We start from the raw sequence: 23,524 nt of genomic DNA on the forward strand, positions 1-23,524 counted from the left end.
GGATGAGCGTTCACTCTTCGTCCTGCTTCTCATTCTGCGTCCTTCGCAATCCGAAGCCTGCAACGAAATCAACCAGAAATGTTTAGTAGAAAAACAATGCAGGAAACATATGTAAAATATTCATGTGACAAGATTGGAACACACATAAATATAGTAGCTCATGCATAAAGGGAAGTGGTGTGTGAATATTCAAAAATTTAGACTTTGGATATCACTTCTAATACAGACTAGTAGCAAATTTAGACTCATTTAACATTGAACTGACCATGCACTTTCAGTTCTACATCACATGATTGGGTGTCCTGTCACACTAAGTGATTAGTAACTGCATAATTGATAAATGAATTGTAATTAGATTCATCTGCATATTTTGTGGCACAGACACTCTAGCATACTGAAGCTGATTTAGTCGCCTATTTCACGCCGCAACAATCTGAAATCGAAACTAGTAAGTTAGTTATACTTATAGCATTCAGTATTCTGTTTTTATTTACACATTACTATAGCTTGGAAAGTTTGCTAATCTGTTCAAACACAAACATAATAGACGTTTCCCCCAAGGATGTCAGAACTCAAGTTTCTGCTATTTTGGGTAATTTCAGTTCATCAAACGACATTGTTGGTTACGTCCAGGGAAGAAATGTCTTTGTTTCACTAAGCAGAAATCAGAGAAAGAGGTACTCTTTAGGCACATTACCTCATTACTAGTTTCAGGCAAACATAATCCTTATGTAAAAATGTGCATCACATATCGTAATAAAAAAACACTTTGTTTTTCCCATTTGTGGAACAGATCACATTTTGTTTACACAAGAGTCATCACATAACTGCAGCTTATTGTGGCACCATACAAAGAAAAAAACATGACTCTGGCCTAACCCATCACAGCATTAGTATTATGCCAATACATTATGCACACACACACACAAAAACTAACTTGACAAACTTTTTTTGCTCAGTGATGCCATCTTATCATGAATATTATTTTGATTAGAGGTGCAGAAGTATCTTAATCCTCACATGAAGCACTGGCAGCACATGAAAGAATTCTGAATCAAAGTAAGGGCAGCTCATCCTGCAACTCCTTTACTAGCATCTCCTGTTCTATTTAACTTCTTTCATAATGGCAAAAAAATGTTGCTTGAGTTATGCCAGTAAACAATTATTCCACCCAACCTCACCATCATACTCAGAAGTACTGTCCACTATATTCACTGATAATTGGCTGTTTATTGAAGGTTCAGAACTAATTAATGCCACCAGAAGTTTGAGTGGTATTAATATATTTACAACATACCAAAAGAAAACCCACACAGGTGTGGAAGATCTTTTGGAATAAGTAAAAAATCTAAAACGAGGGAAGCAACAAAAATACTGCATTAAGCAACCATTTATTACTCTAAGTCATTTAACCGATTTCACACGGACATCCCAGTTTTGTGAGTGGGCAACCTGTCACTACTCAGCGTGACGCTTTTACAGGGTGTTGCCTTTGCGAAAATGTTGGAACTCTTTGTGCAGCTCCTGTTATATTTGCACCCTTTGCTTGCCAAGTGAACTATGCTATGTTGAAACAATGTATGCTGCAGCCATTTAGAAAATACCTACAAGCAGTGGTGTCACTAGGGTATGCGTCACTGGTGCGGGAGCTATTTGCATGACCCCTCACCCTAGCCCCCAATAATAGATCCCTTTCCACGCCAGGCGATACGTGATAAGTACGATATCATACCACACGCAGAAAAAAAAATCGTGCTCACAGAGGATACCTTATGTTGTCAGCGCACCACAGAGAAAGGGAAGAAAGAGTACTGGTACGGTGCGTCACTCCCTTTCGTTGCACCACCAGGTGCGGACCACACCCCCGTAGTGACCCCACTGCCCACAAGTGTAGTGGAAACACATCCTTAAGATTAAATATCTTGAGATTTCTAATTACAAAGTCTGAGCAAAGCTTTGGACAATACCACTTGAAGCTGAACTCAGGAAAACATTTTTCAGACTTTTGACTTGACATGGCAGGTGGAAGAGTTCCACCACTTTCCTTATCATAATGGTAGGCCATGAGTAAAGAGTGAGCCCCTGTTACTCACTATTGATGCACAAATCCTCCTTCCAGTTATTTATGGAGAGGGAATGTTGCTTTAGGAGGAGGGAACCCATGAGATTAGCTTAAAAACTGCTAAACCTTCCGATGTGCTTGAACAGCTGGAACACTAGTTTGGAAACCCCAAAACAATCAGGTGTGTAACAGACAGACCTATTTGCACAGAGTACAAACAATGACAATTTCAACTCTGGGACACATGAAAACTTGTTACTTTACGAAGACAGCCCATAGCTTCAAAACTACAACATAACTAGCATATCAACAGTCATAGTAAAAGACTGACAAATGTCGGTAATCTCCATATAAAAATGACTATGGTACAAAGTTGTCAAATCTGGCAAGCATAGACTACACCAGATTCCACATACAATGGACGGCATTCTGATGAGAACTCTACACACAAATATAGCATCTTGTCCACATACAGACTTTGATGAATCATGGTTGACCGTAGCATTTCAACAAATGCAGTAAGTTTACTTTCTCCTCACAACCCCTATTAAACAACCCCTATTAAAATAAACAGAAATCCTACAAATGTGAAACTTTTACACTCAATCATGGTTAGTGCTATGCTTCAGCTGAGGCAATGGTATCCATGGAACTTTGTTGCTTTCAAGTGGATGACACAAGTTTTGGACAAACAACAACCCTGCAACACCAGCCAAAAATAATTGTTTCAAAGTGGTCACTTCCCTTTTTATTTTTTTGTTGTATAAAAAAGCAGTGCTTACGTACAAGCACCCACCCACCCCCTTTTTTTTTCGCTTGCTGCGCATCACAGAAACTAGGGGTGGTTGAGTACAGTGAAAGTTTGGGGAGCCTGGCTCAGGGTTATATAAAAATAGCAATTTTTGTTTGCAAGATCATCACAAAATGTTGCTTTTAGTCACATCCTAGCATTTCCCTCGGAGTTTCTCAGTTTTGTTTGCAAGTTACAAATGCACTGTGTCTGGCTATTATTTTTTTTCTTGTGGGTGCACATAAATTATATCCGGGTATGCTGGAGAACTACACCAGTTAAGTGGGAGACAGTACTATACGTTCACAATACCATTTCTCACAACATCAGAGTGAAAAAGTATTGTTTTTGACAGCCCGTTGCCACATAGACCTGTACTATATGTTATGCTAAACAACTTGCTTTCATAATATATTCTTAAACAGTAATAGCAATTTCCCCATGACATCATTCCACATTTTTGCTGTGCACTGAGAGCTTTCTTTCGAATGCACAAAAGACAGCGATACCTTTCACATCCCACTCATGCAATACTACCAGATGCTTGACCCTTTTTTCCTGTTTATAGATACCTTTCAACATAAAGCACAGAACAATCCTGAAGTATCTGTCAAATGGTTACTCTTTTACACTTGAAAAGTGTAACCCACATATATTTTGATTTACATCATGATCTAAAATCAGTCATTTAAATTGCAACAAATGAAGTCAAGCAATAGCACACCACACAGACTATCAGTCTTCTAGATGCATACGAACCACTTGGTATAATTAGGGTCTGCAACATGCAGTTACATCTTAAATACAAACACTTAGACCCAATAGGAAAGATAACCAGCCCCTCAGCAACAATGAACTGCATTGGGCTTAACCTTCTCGCAAAACGGCAAATGCATGCTTGAAGTCGGCATAAAACCTACATGTTGCCCCTGCAACGAAGTGCTGAAGGCTGTAACAATGCTAACCTCAACCTGAAGCCACCCAACAGAGCTGAACAGATTTCCCATAGAAGCGTCCAGCATCCACTTTAATCCTGACTACTACTACAACCATGGCACAAAGTGACATTTGGTATCCATTTTTTTTTGTTGCATAATTTATTTTGATCATGCTACTACCAGCAGCATTATATAATGAAGAAACATGTGATACTATTACCGATAGCACATATGTATCAATTCTGCAAAATAGAGTAATATTACCAAACATTTACACACAGTGTGAGTACCTTCACTAAACACTAAGCCAGTGCTCACAGCACAGCCCACAGCTCCAGTTCCTCACTTTGTCCATCTCATACGAGATAAGAGATTTCAGGATGTTTGCCACAGATGCACCCAACGTATCCTGAATTTTGAGACAACGAACATACCTAGGCTCATCAGAGATGCTGCCGCTCATACATCTGTAGCACCTGCAAAGCTGCACTCACACTACATTGGCATAACACAAGGACATTGAAGTAGTGAGAACAAAAATCACAAAGGAAAACCTCTGCACCATAACTTAAGAAGCATAGCCAACTTTCCCATGGACCACATACTTTTGCGTTCAATTACAAACAGCCAGTTTCAACCCTTACTCTAGAGTTACAGCACCTGGGACACAGATGAAACACACCTGGCAATGTCAATCTAGCATCCTTGCTTTCTCACACACACTGATGCAGTTGACTTCACATAAGTACAAAAGAAGTTTATCATCACGAATGTTGGGTTAAGATTTCGCAGGCACCACTTCTGTGGGTCCACTTCCATAAAACTTGTAGACAAGAACCCCTGTTCCAAGCAGTAGCGCAAGGCCCATAGACACACGTTTCAAAATGACACGACGGCGTGCCCACGCTTCGCTGCTGCGCTGCTTCTGTTGCATACGTTGCACAGTCTGTGTAGTACGATCAAGCCGCTCTTTGCGTAGTCGTCTGCGCAGTTCCACCTCGTCCCGTTCACTGCACAAAAAGGCAACAAGAAAGTTCAAGTCAGTATCTTGTGCACCACTCAAAAAACATCTGAGCGAGAGAAAATACTATGAGGTGTGGTCGTATGGCACAATGGCAGGGTGCGACGAGGTGGAACTGGCATTTTATGGACAATCTTCTACTGCTTTGTACAGGAATAGGTAAAATGAACTGTACTGGTAAGTGCATTTCACAATGGTGACAATATACAGAGCACTGCTGTCCACTATAACCTTGAGCTTGATGAACTTTCCTTGCTTCCCAACATTACAGAGGTGCAGGATTACAGTAAGCTGTAGCAGAGGTCCTTGGATATGGCAGACGTTCACTATTTCCCCTGTAGTATTCTAAGTTTCTCATAGAAGTTTTCAGGTGTAAGCTAGAGTCACTACTGGCGTCACCTAACGGAGCTCATGATGCCATATATCGAACACCCTGCTATATATATCGAGTGGTTCCTGCTGCGAGCAGCTCACCATCGTAGATATCTTGACAACCTCGAGCTCACCTTGACCTCCTCTGGACAGTCTGCGAGATAGTAAATAGATACTGCCACACCACAATCACACAGGCTTCCCTAACCCACGGCCTCCACAACTAGCATTCTTATGCTAGCTTATTCCTACTCCTTAACTGGGGATGGCACTTGTGTGGAGCGGTAACAAGACGCTTTCCCTTTTTCGGGTTAAACCTGATTCTGCCCGACGCCAGGGAGGATGCTAGAGAGCTAAAGGATGCCATGCTCACAGATTAAAATCAGTCAAGCGCTCAGGATAGCTCTGTAGTTCTTTGAGCAACAGAAAGACATGTGGAATGTCTTTGCCACTGAGCATGGAGTAGTATAATTGGAAAAATACTGATTGAAAATACAACTTAGCAGACACTACTATCTGATTTCTTCTGCAAATCAACGGTTAACAATGCTTCCTTTTTTGTAGTAAATAATAGCACGGCCTTGTGTTAAGCACAGGGCTTCCTTTGGTGCGCATCATATGCTGTTCAATGCTTTATGAACAGCAATTGATTTTATGACCAATATCTGCGAGAATGGTCGTGGTCGTATTAACGAGGTTCGACTGTACACACTAGAGAAAAACACTGAGTCCAACATAGGTGTCCGATTCACGAACGTTTAAGATAAACAGCAGAACACAAACAAAAACTTGTATAATATATTTATATTGTGGAAAATACCACATCTCAAATCACAAACACAAAGTTGTTGCATGCACAGCTACATGTCATCAACCATCATGGTTTCGTCTGACATGATATGGTTATAACTTCTGAGCCAACATACACTTTGATCACCAGACCAGTCACAACTGGGTGATTCCACGCGAAATGATACAGCGGACCTGCTCGGCCCTCAGAAAACTATCCCCAATTTTTCCGAAAATTTTTTTTGGCAGTCCCTATTAGTGCAGAACGACATACCACGAAATGTTTCTTCCTAGATATCAATGTGGTGGGTGCTAGACACGAGCAAAGCTCACAGCGCTGGCGAAAACCGTGCCTGGCATGAACGGCAGCTGCGGCTCATACAGGGTGTTTCACAAAACGTGTCATTCGGACTTTATAAAAAAAACGGGGCGAGAGAAAAATACAGGGTAAATGGCATTTGTGTGGCAACTAAATTTGCCACCTTGCAAAAATATTTTCATTACATTTTAATTAAAAGACATTGAACTTCTTTAATTGAACCCCAAAATTTCCCAAGTCAACCCAACATTTTTTTCACAGAATTAGAGAGCCCGTAGCGAACTTAGTCAGATCCACCAAGAAATCCGCTCGATATTGCAAATGGAACTGCCCAAAAAAAGTCCTGAAATTGAGGCGTCAAAGTTTCGGGTACTCAACGGCGCACCATATCAGTTGCAAAGATACGTGGAGGGAGGACTTGCTTCTGCCCCCATGAAAGATAGAAGGTCAGGAAAAAAAAGAGGCGGAATCTTTTTTTTTTTTTTTTTGCCGCTTATCAACGTATGAGGGAATGTCACCCGTCCTGTTATTGGCACGTCTTGTGCTGCACTCTGGTCCGGCGATAAATTGTTCTAGCTTCATGGGGGCAGGAGCATGTCCTCCTCTACGCGCGTCTTTACGACTGATTTGGTGTGCCGTTGAGTATCCAAAACTATGAAGCCTCAATTTCGGGACTTTTTTTGGGCAGTTCCATTTGCAATATCGAGCGGATTTCTTGGTGAATCTGACTAAGTTCGCTACGGGCTCTCTAATTCTGTGAAAAAAAACGTTGGGTTGACTTGGGAAATCTTGGAGTTCAATTAAAGAAATTCAACTTTTAATTACAAATGAAAATATTTTTGCAAGGTGGCAAATTTCGTTGCCACACAAATGCAGTTTACCCCATATTTTTCCGTCGCCCCGTTTTTTTATAAAGTCCGAGTGACACGCTTTGTGAAACACCCTGTAGAAAGCACCTAGAAGTGTGCGTTTTCTTTTTTTGTTTTTTTTTTGTGGAGGAAACCATGCTCTACACAGCGTTGCAAATCCCGGTTGTCATGCTGTAATCAGTGCTGATATACACAGGCCAGAAGTTTCACAATTTTTTTGTGGAAAATCAAACAATGAAATTAATGAATAGTTTTTCGTTCCAAGATGTCATGGAACACTTAAACAGGAAAAATTGCAAGACACGTAACGAAGAAACGTTTCGTAAGAAAAATAGGGGAAGTATGCATTTTTTACAAAATTCACTACAATCGAGCGTATAACACGCAATGAAGAGGTCGGAAGAGACATCTGAAACCGATGCAGTTTTATAGACTGAGCCTTCCTCTACAACATATTAAAAAATCTCGAGGGTGTTTTTTCGTATACAAGAGAAAATTTTTTTGTAGTAGAGGGTTTTACGGCCACAGTGACCCACGTTGCATGTATCCAGCGGGGTGCTATATTTGTTTCTTGGGCTCCTGTTTTAATTTTTTATTTCCAATTTTTTCTGGTCTGGTTGGGTTGGGTTTCAATGTGCAAGCAATATGCTGTGGCATAGACTTGTGCAAAGTTGCTACAGTCTTTTCTTCTGTAGCATAACGTGCGTATTGAAATCCTGGGTGAGTAATACTTTCTGTCGTGTGAGCTAAAGCCCTGTGCGGCTGAGCTTTTACACATCCGCATCCTACCCGCAAAATCCGCGTCTCCCACGGCACGCAGCGATAGTTCAGTTTCTGGGCTGTATATATCTAGCCAATTTTCCAGGAAATGAACGTTATTTCCCTTCAGCACAAAACAGCACAGAAAAAAGACTAACGAAAACAGCTGTCACCGAACTTCATCCACACGTGCGACTTCCTCTCTCTTGTTCTGACAGTTAAAACACCGGAGTGGCATAGCTTTTGTAGCGAGGACAGGTCCTCAGCGTCCATAATGCCGCCAAAAAATACACGACAGCAAGCACAGATTTCGTTGCCATGAAAGAATACATGGCACCAAGCACAGCAACGCATTTTGCAACAAATGGAATAAGTAGAGTTTATTGCAAGTGGAACACAAGATAGGCACCGAACGCGCATCTCGACTTGAGACACCAGCGATCTCTCCCAGACGCGCGAGCGGCTTGCGTTCACCTTGTACTCTGTGTTCAGTACGTATTGTGAAGAAAATTGATGGCGCTATCTCGCGGTTTATCCGCATCCGGTCCCATCTGCATTCGATCCGCGGATCACAACAAGCATCCATATTTCATCCGAACCCGCCCTCAAGTTTCTTGCAGACATCCGCAGATATACGCTTTCATCCACGGATGGTGCAGGGCTTTAGCTGTGTGCCTCACTGGAACCTAGAACAGCATGGACGAAGGACCACCGCCACAAGATTCCATCGCTTCAAGTAGCTCTGCCATGTAAATGACTTTTTCATATGTTTGTCTTTTCCTGCAACGTTATAATTTCTTACTTTTCATGGTTAATATTTTTGCTCAATTGTTCAGCATTTAAACGTGACAGTTAAAGGGAACTTTGATCAACTGAACGTATTTACGCGCCTAATATTCATACCGGTGAATTGGAACTCCACAGCGCTCAACTGGAGCCATGTTCCTTTGGTCCAGATGGTTGTCATATTGAAAACCAACTAGAAAAATTGAAAATAAAAGGAATTAAAACAGAAGCCCCAGAAACAAATATAGCACCCCACCGGATACATGCAACGTGGGTCAGTGTGGCCATAAAACCCTCTACTACAAAAAATATTATTTTCTCTTCTATACGAAAAAACACTCTCGAGATCTTTTAATATGTTGTAGAGGAAGGCTCAGTCTATAAAACTGCACTGGTTTCAGACGTCTCTTCCGACCTCTTCATTGCGTGTTTTACGCTCGATTGTAGCGAATTTTGGAAAAAGCGCATACTTCCCCTATTTTTCCTGCAATTACTACGAGAGTTACGTGTCTTGCGATTTTTCCTGTTGAAGTATTCCATGAGACCTTGAAAGGACAAATATTCATTAATGGTTTGATTTTCCACAAAAAAATCGCGAAATAGAAGGAAAATTGCGCAACTTCCTGCCTGTGTATACTAGCAGCATGACAACCGGGATTTGCGATGCTGTGTAGAGTAGAGCATGGTTTTCTCGATACGCAAAAGAAAACCGCACCCTTCTAGGTGTTTTCTATGAGTCGCAGCTGCCGTACACGTCAGGCATGGTTTTCGCCAGTGCTGCGAGCTTTGCTCATGTCTAGTACCGCCACATTGATATCTGGGAAGAAACGTTTCATGGTATGTCGTTTTGCACTATTAGGGACTGCTAAAAAATTTTTCTAAAAAGTTCGTGATAGTTTTCTGAGGGCCGAGCAGGTCCGCTGGATCGTTTCGCGTGGAATCGCACAACTGCTTTAGTATAGCCGCCTACACGCTTCACCACTGAGGAAGGAAATACTTTCCCTTGAATTCTTAACCTTTCACTCTTTTCTATGGCTTCCTTGTAACCTGCCTCCACAATACTTCTATGGAGAGCACTGGATTCTGGAGGCTGCCCATAAATTGTTTGCACTACGCTTATGAGGTGCAACATCCGTCAACAATAACCAAGAATGTAATGTCATTCAGTATGTGGGTGCTTCAAGTGAAAACAACAAGCGTGAACAAATATCAAAGCTCTAGCAGAGCAGAATAGTGGCATGGTACAGTGTTCTCATCCAGCCCCAAAGCAGCACGACGAAATCGTTAAAGATGCTTGTGACTGTGCATGGAACAAGAGCAACGTTGTCATCAGATATTTCACTGTAGAAAATGTGAAGCTGCTGGAAATCTACTGTTGGATGACAACTATGGCAAACGTTCCCTGTCCAGGTGGGTAACACCAAGCCGTAGCTTTGGAGACAATTTTGTCTGCTGGGGTATTATTGGTGCAAACCGGCACATAACCACAGAAAAAATGACCGGCATGCTTCAGATGACCATAGGCTCGGCCAACCACATATTCCATGCGGGTGTTCACAAGATCGATACAGACGCCTAAACTGCAAAATGGGTGCTTGTCAAAAGTTGATACATACAGAATTACAAGACAAAAGGAGAGATTTTTGGCATATACAGTGACTGGAGATAGAGCTGGGTCCACCATTATCAGCCAGAGACAAAACAATCACACAAGGAATAGCAGCACTCCAAGCCACGGAAACCAAGAAAATTTCCACACCAATGGTGTCTGGAAAAGTGATGCTCACTTTGTTCTAGAATCATCAGGACCCTATCTATACATATTTGAGCACCACATGGAGAAAGCCAGTAGAGTCATCAGCGAAACCCATTGCGAGCTCCTACGTATTCACTTAAAACCTGCAATGCGCTGGAGACATCGAGGGTTGCTAACCAATGGGGTTTTGCTTCAGCACGACAACAGATGCACTCACTCCAGTTGTAGGGCAGTCACAACCAACCACGATTTCTGAACTGAATGTCTCCCACATCCTGCTTCTTCCCCCGACCTAGCACGTTCAGATTTGCATTCTTGAGGCTCTCAAACAGCACCTTGGTGCTACAAAGTATCAAGATAACGGTGAAGTCGAGAATTGATAGTGCACATGTCCCAAAGACTTTTTTCCACAGTGTATTCTCGCTTTCGTGCACAGTTTGTTCAAATGCATCAACATAAGAGGTAACTGTTTCAAAATGCAAACATGTAGTATACAATTAGCATAAACTCACTTGCACTTCCATTTGAGTCCCCCACATACTTTTTCCTGCTTACCATTGCACATTTCCTACCCACAGCTGTCTCTGATTATCAGAAGTGCAAGACACCCCCAAAATGAGATTTCTTTTTGATCGTGGTGATCTATCCACACATAATGTTTTCAAAAAAGAATGTGGGACCACTGGCAAGGTGAACAGCATATGCTTAGTCCCCAATGCAGACAACACACACTTTCCTTCATTTGTACGGCTAATGTTGCAGGTCTGGAGTGTGTATTGTACGACATGACGAAAACAAGAGTGTGTTACATCGTTATTCCATATATTTAGGACCTGACGTTTTCGGGTGTTTCCCGTAAAACCCCGAAATTTACCCCCCAAACCACATGTCCCGCATTCAGTTTTAACCCGATATTTCCCTAAAATGCATTTATGCCCTTTGGTCAGAAGTGGCCCGAAAATATTGTTTGGCATCCCGCTGATTTTCCTGGCATCGCACATCTTTACAACTTTCCACACCGTGTACGGTCGTCACGAGAATTCGCAAACGTTCGCCACCAGCTTTGCTGCTGCCAGCACTCCTGCCGCCAGTAGCGACTGTGCCAGGCCTCAATAGCTCCCCGTATTCGCGGCAGTAATAAAATATTTCCACGTCATAGCCACGTGGTATTACTGTGTGAGGCATCAGGATGGATGCCCATTGGCCAAAGGTCATTACGCGCTCCGCGATTGGTTGACAGAGTTTCGATATAGCTGACAGCTCACTCTTTTGCGGGCAGCCGGCCACCTGCAAGCAGAGTCGCAGTGTCTCCACGTCTCGCCGATGTCGGTTGCCCACAACGAGCGAAGAGAAAGTGTGTTCGCGGGCTTGTTAGAGAGTTATAGTGACTTTGCGCATGTACTGCTTCCCGATAAAAGTAAGAGAAAGTGTGTTCGCGGGCTTGTTAGAGAGTTATAGTGACTTTGCGCATGTACTGCTTCCCGATACAAGTATCATCCTATGAACAGTCTAGCCAGTTCGGAACTGGAATGCTGTGGTGAGCCAACGTCTGAGGAACACCTTCGAGCGCTGTCACAGCGCTGACAATGAAGACAGGATTCAGAGAGACACAACTATGTCCCGTGACGTTGTAACCTTCAGTGCACTGCCGGCATTAAAAGAAGATGCTCATTTGTGAAATCGCATGCACTCGTGTGGACCTCGCTCGCTTCCGGAAGTAGACTGTGCAGGCGTTTTGCAAGTTTGAATTTGGTTTGGTTGCAGTTTGTTCAATGAACGCAACATTCTGTACACACGGTGAATATATGGGTCAAACTTTTGAGTGAATACGCATCAAATATATGTGTATTTTGCCCGCCGAAAATGTGTCTTAGTTATTTTGGAATAACAGGCATCAGGCATGAAAAAAAGTAGAAGTCGATGGTAGCCAGGACCGGCCGAAAGGCGAGCCAAACGGAGAGACTCCTGATTCTCCGTCTGCTAGACATCATGACACATTCTCATTGGTCGCATGCGCAGTGTTATGCCCTGAATTATCTCGAACTTTGGGCTTTATGGGGAGCTGTTGGCACCTGGCTGCGCTCCGCGCCCCCTCCCGCCTTTAGCTCGACTAACAGCTAATAGTGTGCACCGATGCCACTTTGACCAGCGGCAGCGGCACAAGAAAACACAAGTGAAAAATAGAACATAACGGCAACAAAACCACAACCTACAGTAGTCTCGATCAATAAATCTGTGAATCAGACAACGTAAACATCCCGTGACTAAATCTGAATGGTTCAGAAAGTGTTGCAATGTGCATTTTCGAAGACTCCTTCGGCGCATCGGTTGGGAACGCCGGCAGCGTACCAAAAATTACCGGCGGGGGTGCACATGTCTACCCAGGCTTAGTGATGAGCAAGTCAGTTCATTCTGTTCAGTTCACTCCACTGAACTGTTCAAAATAATAGTTCATTTGTTCACCTGCTTGCGATTTCACGCTATCACGTGATATGGTGACGTCACAAGGCCAGAAAGTGGCTCGACCAAGAGAGATACAATAAAATGATCTTGCAATGTGGTTTTCCAAATACTCGAGCACATCAACATAGGAGAAGTCATTTTGACGTCAGTTGTCATGAGGGCGGTAGTTTTCTTTAACGAGAAAAGTAATGCACACATCAGTAGTAATGCAACATGCCGTCGTCATTCACTGTTACGATCCCGTTTATCTGATCACATACGTCTGCATGCTGTGAGCTTGAGAACATAGAAGTGTGACAGAGTAACTGCAATTTCAACTCAATTCATTCATGTTGTTTCGCAGTGACTACATGCGAGCTCACCGATACCTACAGCCTGTCATAGCAAATTACACTTCAGATACACTAAACAGTAACGCACGTGCTAACTTGACAATGCATGAGTAGGGCCCCATGTCATGAGGTTAACCCCGGTAAAACCCATTCTTATCCCTCGATTGGCATCATCGTCAATTAGGGTAAAACCCAAAAAACCCCAAAAACGGAAGTCTCCAAAGATTCAATCAGGCCACACACAAAACACTTCCCACTCAGCACAGTCGCTGGGCATCTCGTGTTCATACGAAATGCGAGATGTGAGTTTTCGTTTTTTTGCCCGATATGGCCTGATTTCACCCGTTGTATGGCTCCCAGGATAACACCTTATTTTTAAGCCTAGTGTGCGAAATATGAAGCGCTGTAAATTGTAACAAAGAATGCAAGCTGCGAGGAACGGCGCACGTTGGTGTGTAAATACTACTGTCATATGGTGTTCAACAGCGACCCCAAAAGGAAACCGTTTGACAGGATTACTGAACACATGAACTGATTACACATGAACTTGACACATGAACTGACAGGATTACTGAACACATCCGGACGGGACAACAAGCTGAAAACAGCAGTCATAGACGCGAAGCAGAAAGGCGAGCAGCAGTCAACTATGTTCGACGCTTGATACAGAGAGCAGTGACAGAAGTAAACAACTGAAACACGGATTTGGAGAGTACATCATTGAAGGTGCACTTAGTGATGTTAGCATGAACTTGCTAAGTTTTTGGGACACTGCCAAGGCTCTCTATCCAATGCTCTCAGCTGCTGCCTTAAGCCTTCTGTGCATCCCAAACGCCAGTTGTGATGTTGAAAGGACATTTTCAAAGATGAGATATGTGCAACAGCCACAGCATGCCAGCATGAGCGAAGAGCTTTTAAAAATGCAACTTATCATGTACATTAACAAGGGCTAAGTAAAAAGGTGCAGCCTCAGAAGCCAAGATATGGCATCAGAGTGTCATCGTTGTTAACAACTGTTTCAGTGCAATAAACAAAAGAAAAATGTAGATTATCTTTTGTTTTTCTCCAAGACCGAATTTTTTGGGACAACACAGTACCTGGAACTAATAAATAAGAGACACTTGACAAAGAAGGGTGCCTCTCTCATACTTCTGGTGCTGCAGAGATCAGGAACTGGTTAAACTTGGCCACATTTATTACGTCCGCAAATAACTTCTCTAATGGGTATTATGAAAGCATATTGCAAAAACAACAAAAAGTTACACCTGAACTTCGTTATGGCAACAAAAGTTTTAACCAGATGGTACTCGAATTTTGAAGCAAAAATATAACCAGATATTTATCCCCCCCCCCCCCCGATTTTGTTGAAAAATAAGACCCGAAAAAATTAGGCCCTACATATATCATGCAAATAAATATGGTAAAACCTACCCCGGAGGATGACTCGGCACAACTGCAGCTCGGCACAACTGCAGCAGAAGAGCTTACCTCACATACGCCACCAATGGCAACTAATACCCCTGTTACACGGCAAATTGAATGGCATTCCCAGTGAATGACGTTCACACTGAATGACATTCATTCCATGTCACATGGTGAAACCAAATGGCAACACATGCGAATTGCATTCGCAAAGCGAATGTGTTGGAGGTACTCATTCGCTCTTCCCTCTCGCACAGACTGCGTACCTCGTCAGTCGAGAGATAGCAAGAACAATGATAAACTGTTAGGTGAAATGAAACACGAATGAAAAGTTGTACTCCATTTTTTGTTACAAATTTAATCACTTTCGACATGAAGCAAGGAAGGCTTAAGAGGCCATATCAGTCTGGAAGCTACTCCAATTCACAATTTTCTTGATTCTAGATGGCGCCACGCTCGCCGTTCGCCTCCGACTTCAAAATAATCTCCATTGTGCATGGTTGACGTCGCGAGTTTACGGCGGCCCGCACACTCTGCGCTGTTTGTCGAGAGGTCGCAGTTCGATTCGAGACGTTCACGTCTTTTTGCTTGTCTCCCATTGCTACAGGGTGTCCGATGAGAAAGTGTCATTAAATTTCTAAAAATAGGTTTAACTTCAGAAAATTATGAAACTACTTGGAATACACACAAACATACTTTTGCCAGATTCAGGCCGTTTGCATTCGCATCACACATTAATTAAGCTAATTTTGCTAATTGAACTCCAAAATTAGCCAACATTGATAGCCATTTTCTTGATAAATTCGGAAGCCAATGGCCATAGCACACTATTCCAACCGAAATCACCAAGAAAAACGTTACCTCTGCTTGGCTAATTTTTGAGTTCAATTAGCAAAATTAGCTTAATTAATGTGTGACGCGAATGCAAACGGCCTGAATCTGTGGCAAAAGTCTGTGTGTGTGTATTCCAAGTAGTTTCATAATTTTCTGAAGTTACACCTATTTTTAGAAATTTAATGACACTTTCTCACCGGACACCCTGTATATGAGTACTTCGTTATTTTTATTTTGTTGCTGCATATTTATGCTACAATTATTGTTTTCACAAGTCACTGGCATCTGTACTGACTGATTATGGAATTTTTAGCTGCTCTTCGTATCGTTTTACTAGTGCATTCTTACTGTATGCCGACGTACAAGTGTGATCGGATAGTACGGATAGCAATATGGGCAGTACACACACAGATGGTATTATAAACGAATATTGCCAGCAGTGAGTCTGAGCACAAGGCAATTGCCAATTAAGAAATCAGGAAATGGCCAAGGAAATGTAACTTCATATGCTATCAAAGCTTGCGCGAGATGTCGGTATCTCAGAGGCTCACAACTGGATGTACCAGCGGCTGTAAATTACGCTATAAACACACAGCGCTTACAATGCCAGTCAGGAAAATCTAGTGCTCGAAACAGTATTCCTTTTTTTTTTTCTGCACTCGCTTACATGCAATTTACCTTGATAATAACTCTATTATTCATGCAAAAATGACATTATGTATATTTCTGGTAAGTAAGCATTATCAAATATTTGAATTCATTTACAAGGCGTTGGTGCAAAATACTTTTCAAAAGTTTCGTCGAAGAATAGGCTTCTTATTATTACCCAGAAACTTTAGTAAGATATTTCCCCCCTTCTTTTTCTTTCACATAACACCGGCTCAGAAAAATGATGTCAGTCGACAACCCCCAGTGACAGGGGACTCCCTTTCTTCTCGCCTTGGTGTGCTAGATTGCAAAACCGTACAAAGAAGGTGAAGGGCGATAAAGGCTTCAAGTCGACACACAGGAAACCAATCAAGGAAGATACGGAAACGTCGAGGCCTCGCAGCGGGAGTCGTGATATTCCCAACAGATACTTTTTTTTTTCCTGGACGCCAAGAAGAACGATTCGACAAAAAATAAAAGGACACAGAGTAGAAAAATAATAACAATGATCACCTGACAACATGAGAGGTTCTTGAGTGTTTTGCAAAAAGTGCAGTTCAAGCAACTGTGAAGCAATAGAAAGTAAATGTACCTTTTCTGGGGAGACTCCATTTCCCGCCCAGTTTCTTTGTCACTGTTTCTCTCCTTGTTGTCCCTGGCTTCAGTGGAGCTGTTCGAACCCTCGTCCTCTGATGGCCGCTTTACCATACGTGGTGGCAGTGGAGGGGGCACAGAAGGGACAGTGTCCTGGTTTGCACTTATCTCATGGACTCTTACATCGTCATCACCCTCGTCCTCATCGTCAGAAGAGTCCGTGGGGCCTGTATCTGAACTCTCATCTTGCGGTGTCATGCCATTCTGTTCAGCTGTAGGCCGTTCTCCTATGAGTCTATCTAAGTTTGTGCTGCCATTGTCTGTTGGAGTGGTTGCCTATTGGGTAAAGAATTCGTAAACTGAGCAAAAAAAAGAAAACAGGGAACAGCTCAGTCAACATATACAGAGTGACTTTTATGAGTGTAACCAGTGGCATAGGCAGGAGGTTTCAAGGGATCAACCCACAGGGATCAAGAGATTAACCAAAAGAAATCCTAATCTCTTGCGTACCTGGCCCTAATTTCCTATGGGAAAAAATAAAATAACAAATAAAATAAAACATAGAATAAAAATCCCCCGAACTCATACCTCTGGCGGTAAATTTCGGAAATGGAAAAGGATGGTGAAACTCACCTCCCCATGTAAAATTCCCATACAACCACTCCCAAAATATTCTTCTGGCTATGTTACTGATTGCACCCACCTTGCCATTTATAGGCATAGGGAATAATTTCTGGTAACTTTTCAAGTTTCTTTTTAGGGAATAGTTTTATGGTTACCATTATGGCTTGGTTGTTGCCTCACTTGCTTAAACTACATCAAAATTCAGTGCTGGTTTTTTATGACTGCACCAGAACAACTGTAATTTATGGTTAAACGTTTTCTGGGCTCCAACTTTTCTGACACTGGAGGCAAAGTACAACAGAAATGTCACAAATGCATAACACTTAATGCTGTGCTCAATGTATGTAATGCCTCTAAATGAAATGCTTTAAACCCCTCTACAGCAAACACTTGTGCTATGAAACTGCCGGTACAATGAAGCTGTCGCAGCCCCTTGCAGCTCCAGTAGAATTTAATGTGCTCCTATGAATGTCACAGTGAAAGACCTGTATCGTACTGTGAGTTTCCAGTCTTATGAGCAAAACTTCTAATATGTGGCAAGACTTCTCAATTGGCAATTTTAAAATAGATCACAATGCGTGGAAGGCAAGAAAGTTGTAGAATAAGTTGCACCCTGAATGTAAAGGCAACCAAGCAATAGAGTGGCCAAAAGACAACCACAAGCCCGAAATGCAGATGACAGCAAAGGCGCGCTGACATGTTGATAGATGCGTTTCATTACATCATGGACCCCAGAGTAATTGAAGAAATCACTATTTTTCTGTATGTCGTACTTGGTGAGATAAGGACCGTTGAACACATGAACGCGTCAAGCTCTCACATCTGAGGAGCTAGAGCTATGACAATTTCCACTCCTCATAGGCAGAGACGCGCCTGCAGCTGCTGCTGGTTTTCTGCACTTCCATTACTTTTCTTTGCTATAAAACTTGAAATGGAAGTTCACATTGATGCAAATAACCTTTAATGTTCATCTGGAATAACTTGAGATGAAATGTTGTAGCCCCTTCAAATCACACAGAGTGTTGAACATGTTAAATAACTAGTGTCCCACATTATTCTGTTAGCATCAGCATATATTCATTCCTTACTAAAAATTACCATTACTGGGGGAGCACCATTATGAAACAAACTACACAATCGAATGCTGTGGTGTTCCATCTAAAGTAAAGTATATGCCAACAGTACACACCTTGGCTTTAGTTCATCATATTTTAGGATGCATTTGAGAGATTACATGGCATACTTATTCACAGACACAACACAGTTTATAGTAGGTTGATGTTGCTGGTGCAACTCACAGTGCAACAATTTGATAAAATGAAAAGCAGCTGCATAAAAGTACCTTCTCTAATATTTATTAAAGAATGCTTCCCATTGTTTTTGCAAGTATGATGGTGTACTAGGGTTAAATGCACAAAATCCTGTATAGTGAAAGCATCCTGCAATGATGAGAATTACACATGAACAACTATTTGTATCAAGAATGACTGTAACCAGACTAAAAAGGTGCAAGGCCATGAGGCTCTGTTCATACCGACCAAGGTAACCTGCCTAAACTGCCTACAAATGCTAACATGAATCTTGATAAGTAAAGTCTGTGCCTCCACCACTCCAATACTTTTTTGCTATGGAACTCCCCCAGGACATCAACCGTAACTCCATTACCTGTGAAAGGAGAACACCCTCCTTGAGGCGTTTTGACCCCTGTATAATGGCCAAGTATGAGAAGCGCAGCTGGTCTGGAGTCTGGATTAGCCCCATGCGGAACTTTCTCATCTCCAAAAGCACTTCTTGAACATTTACATCATCCATGCAACATCCACTGGCTGCAATCTGCACAAATGATATAAAATTTCACACTGCAGGTTACAAAATCAATTCTTGAGAGTAATGCAAGATACAGTGTCTTGATACTTTATTGAATGGATTTATGATACCTGAGAAAGAACTGCACCTAAAGGTAGGTTTCCCATTTGTTCAGAGAGCATCAGAATTCTCTGAGCAAGGGTTTCGTCACAAGTTCAGGTTTTGAGAAAACTGCCTTTGGAAAGTTTGGAACCTCGTAGAAGACTGGACAGGACCTTAAGAGAAGCTCTAGCCAGTAGTTCAAATGACAACAAATACGGCAGGTATCAATACAGCAAGGAACTGTAACAAGCTATTATAGCAAGGCACTGAGAGGTAGCTGCTCCTTTGAAATGAACAAATTTGTAATGTTGTGCAGACATTAAAATTTTTGGGCAATTAAGTAACACTATATTAATTTTGGAGTTCAAATCAAACTGCAGTATTAAAAACTTATTGGGCGACCAGTAAAAAAAAAAAGTCCCGTCAATCTCATGGATTTTTATTTTTATGTATTTGTATCATATCATATGCATCATATATGTTATACAGGATCATCAATAGCAGTAAAACCAATCATTCTGACCAAGTACGAGAAGAACAGTGTAAGGCACAACAGGTAAGTAAATTCACACAGCACTTTTGATCAGCCGAAGCACTCAAGCTGCTGTCTGCTGCGGCGTAACTTTTGCTTTTACAGCATTAGATGTCACACCGATTTGATGATGCTGGACCAATGGTGAAGGTAGGCATCCAATGTCCTTGATTTAAAATGTACTGCTCAGTGATGTCCAATTACTCCACAAAATGCAAGTATGTTGGCTTAGAGCCAGCTGCTCCTATCACCACTGTTCTCACCCTGTGCTTCGTGTTTTTAGTTGCACGCAGAGTATAGCAGAATTTTAATGCATGATCGCCAGTGCATTCTTTGAGGCTGCAAACTTCAAAGGCAATGGTCTCAAATTTGAGCGAAATATAAATGACATAGAAGAGGACCTTTTTGGGAAATAGATGCTGAAAATCTTCCGATCTGTCTTTTAAGCAAGACCTCAAAACAGATAACACAAGCACTACACATACGAAATATGAAATAAAAGGTTAGCAAATGCAGAGTAAACTTATGTCAATCTCGCCAGTAAGGCTCAATACAGTCAGAGAAATATCGTGTGAAATGTGAAACAAAACAGCAGACAATGTTGGAGCTATTTTTACCACGTTAATTATGCACCCCTGTAGCAAATTTTACAAGTGGGTTATTGGCTACAATGTATATTAATAAACAAAAAGCTTAGTAAGAATACCTTTTAAGGTTAGGGTGACGTGTGTATATAAAAACAGCAAATACCATAGGTGTTACTGCTACATCCCATACAATATGTTTCCAAGTACGTAAACTGCATAAAAATCTGCTGATCTAACATACAATCTCGTTACTGTTCATGGCTTTATGAATATCGTTAACACAAAACATAATGGGCACAAGATATTGCCACTTTAATTAGCAAATGGGTGGCTGCCATTGCCAAATATCGACATCACTGAGAGTTTAGGGCTACTACATGTATTGTGTGAATCTGCATGATGTGCGAAATGCCACTCTGCATGCAACCTTGTGGACAACACCACAGCAGCTCATTGGCAATGCAGTGCCATTCCTAAGTTTTACGTGCTTGTTTTGGCCCCTGCAATTATTTCTTTTCCGCTAGGTTACATCTGCAAGTCAATAAAAAAATTATCACGAGAGGCCCCAGTAGTATTAGCAGAGGATACAGGATGGTCAGGTAGAAACTCCATATAGTATAGGATCAGTTACCAGACGTTATGCACAGAGGTGTGTGCAGGTTCGGGTATATTCTCAGATATCCGTAACAGTATTGCGATTTTCAGGTGTACTCACAATGTGTCCCCAAAACCCCCTACACTAACCTCTTGTGAAACTAACTTGTGAGTTAAGTTTGGCATTTTCCCTAGGTTTCACCCTAAAATAAACTTTTACACAAACTTTTACTTACACAAACCATGTCAATTTGACCTTCCATCGGAGCGCCTGTGACTTTCACTTAAATAGCTGGCAAATTCACCACTGAAACCTTAAGCGAAACAGCACGCATTCATGGAAATGACTCTCGTTCCTTTCAACCTAACCCTGTTAGGCAACACACGAGCTAATCAACTCACAATATCGCGGTCGGATTGCACTAGCTGAACAATACTTTATCATAAAGTACAACTTCACCGCATGACACACTCAGAACCAACCGTCATTCAGAACACCATACCCCGCTTTTTTTTCCAATTTGTTTCGCTGTTTTATTATCTGTGAGTAGAAATTGGTGTCCTCGCATGTTGCAGTTAAAATGTAGGTGTACCCGCATTGCGTCTGCGGCTATACCTGCAGAAGACATTGCGGGAGCGGCATGGACTTGCCCGTGCACACCTCAAGGTATGAACCCTTCCCAACATATTCCAGATGTATATGTATGTATAGTCAGTTGCAACTATGTTTCATGATAAAAACTAAAAACCATACAATGACACCCACACCACTGCCAATGCAAATATTAACACAACATCTCGCTGTTTCAATTAACCCTTGCTGGTGCTATAACACCTGTACACCGTGGAAAGCTATGCAACACTATTTGCTATCAGGGTATTGATTCCACATTATTCATTCCAGTTGCGTTGACCTAGCTCTCACACGTACCGAAAGGATCGCTACCCAATGATTGTGAGCAATGTCATTTCTGCACCATTATGAGTGAGCTAACTGTACAATATCATATTCTACAGTTATGAAATATTATTGATATGGAACTTCATACCTGTACTATCTAATTTGCATATGATGTGAAATTAAAATCTATCATCCCTACACTCATGATTTGTACAGTAAAAATGAAACACAAAATTCAAGGATAATATAAGAATTTCAAGCATTCCAAAAGGTAAAATTCAAGGAAGGCTCAAACATTATTTGACCCTTCCATTGAGTTCTGAACAACGCACAATGTGACACTGACATCTAATCCCTTTTGCTTGATGTATTAATTCACTATTTCATCAAATACAATGCAGAATGAAGTGTTCTGATTTCTCCACAGTGCCTCTTGCAAAGCAACAACAGCAGCAGCAAAAAAGAAAATCCTGGCCACAGACCATGACGTGGAATGCGCGCATATTTTTTCTTGCCTCAGTAAAGTTCCTGGTGCTTTCGCTATACGAGAGCATTTATTGAAAATCATTAGCAACATCTACAGACGCACCGTAGGATGAATGGGAGGGCACTGCCTTCACCGCCCATGACGTCTCGACTTCTGTAACTAGATCATGCGTCCTACTGCCTGTTCCAAGAGTTGGGAGATGAGAGGGACTTTGTGTGTTTTCACACACACGTCTAGCCATTCCCAGTGTTAGATTTCCCACTGACATGTAACCAGCAATGGAAGAGCTGCCTTCACCTACTGCTGCTCAGGATAGGTGCTTCGAGCATTGTAGACGACTTTTCAATGCTGACACGCCCATCGTGGTGACGCTGACAGTCTTCTAATACATTGCACACTTTGCTCGGTGAGGATTACTTGGTCTGACCCAGCAGCAATATTGTTCATGTTCTAGCCAGGCAGTCTGGAACTTGCACTTTCTGCCTAGTGACCTTAGACTCGAACAGGAGGCACGTTTAAAGTTGAAGCAAGACACGAACCACGACATGCAAGCCTGTGTGTGTGCGAAACCAAAAGTAGCCTACAGGGTCCCCTCATTACAACAGACCCCCAAGAGGGTGCTCTCTCCGTGCAAAGGCTTTAAAACTCTGCATCACTTGCAGGGAGTTGATTCCGGTTAAATTAACTAGCTCCAGATGCATTTTCACAGAATACAAGGAGTCAGTCTGCATTTAAGGGTCTTCAAGGACCTTTGAGAAGCTTTTTTTAAAATCAAGGGTAATCAAGGATTTCAAGGCCCAATACGAACCCCCTAACATTCGTGTCACACTAATCACCAGCGCCTTCATCATTTTCCTCAACAGCCACACCAACATACGTATTAAACACTGCAACGCATGATACGACACAATTCAAGTGCAGTCAGCGATGCGATGGTTTACATGGCAGTCGTTACTTTTTCACACAACACACTTCACATCTAATACCTGCATATTTGCTTCGTGAATAGTGACTCCACGCGTACATCTTACTTTTTTTTTATTCGCGTTAGCACCGCGAAGCAACTGTGGGTATGAGCGCCATACAGACGTGGACAGATGGAGAGAGGACAGCAGGAAAGATTGGGGGACAGGGGGA

The 23,524-nt window shown here is 42.0% G+C and overlaps 1 protein-coding gene across 1 annotated transcript in view; it reads right to left on the reverse strand.

The window, feature by feature from the left end:
- Nucleotides 1-1,375: 1,375 nt before the first annotated feature.
- Nucleotides 1,376-23,524, reverse strand: part of LOC135389523 (tyrosine-protein phosphatase non-receptor type 61F-like) — a 60,604-nt gene continuing 38,455 nt past the window's right edge. Inside the window, exons 16-18 of the mRNA XM_064619584.1 lie at nt 19,044-19,211; nt 16,753-17,090; nt 1,376-4,800 (exon numbers count right to left, since the gene is read on the reverse strand). Of these exons, the coding sequence (XP_064475654.1) occupies nt 4,569-4,800; nt 16,753-17,090; nt 19,044-19,211 (738 nt within the window). The 3' untranslated portion in view covers nt 1,376-4,568. The remainder of the gene's footprint in view (nt 4,801-16,752; nt 17,091-19,043; nt 19,212-23,524) is intronic.

Source organism: Ornithodoros turicata, chromosome 1, assembly GCF_037126465.1.
Source record: "Ornithodoros turicata isolate Travis chromosome 1, ASM3712646v1, whole genome shotgun sequence".
NCBI lineage: Eukaryota > Metazoa > Arthropoda > Arachnida > Ixodida > Argasidae > Ornithodoros > Ornithodoros turicata.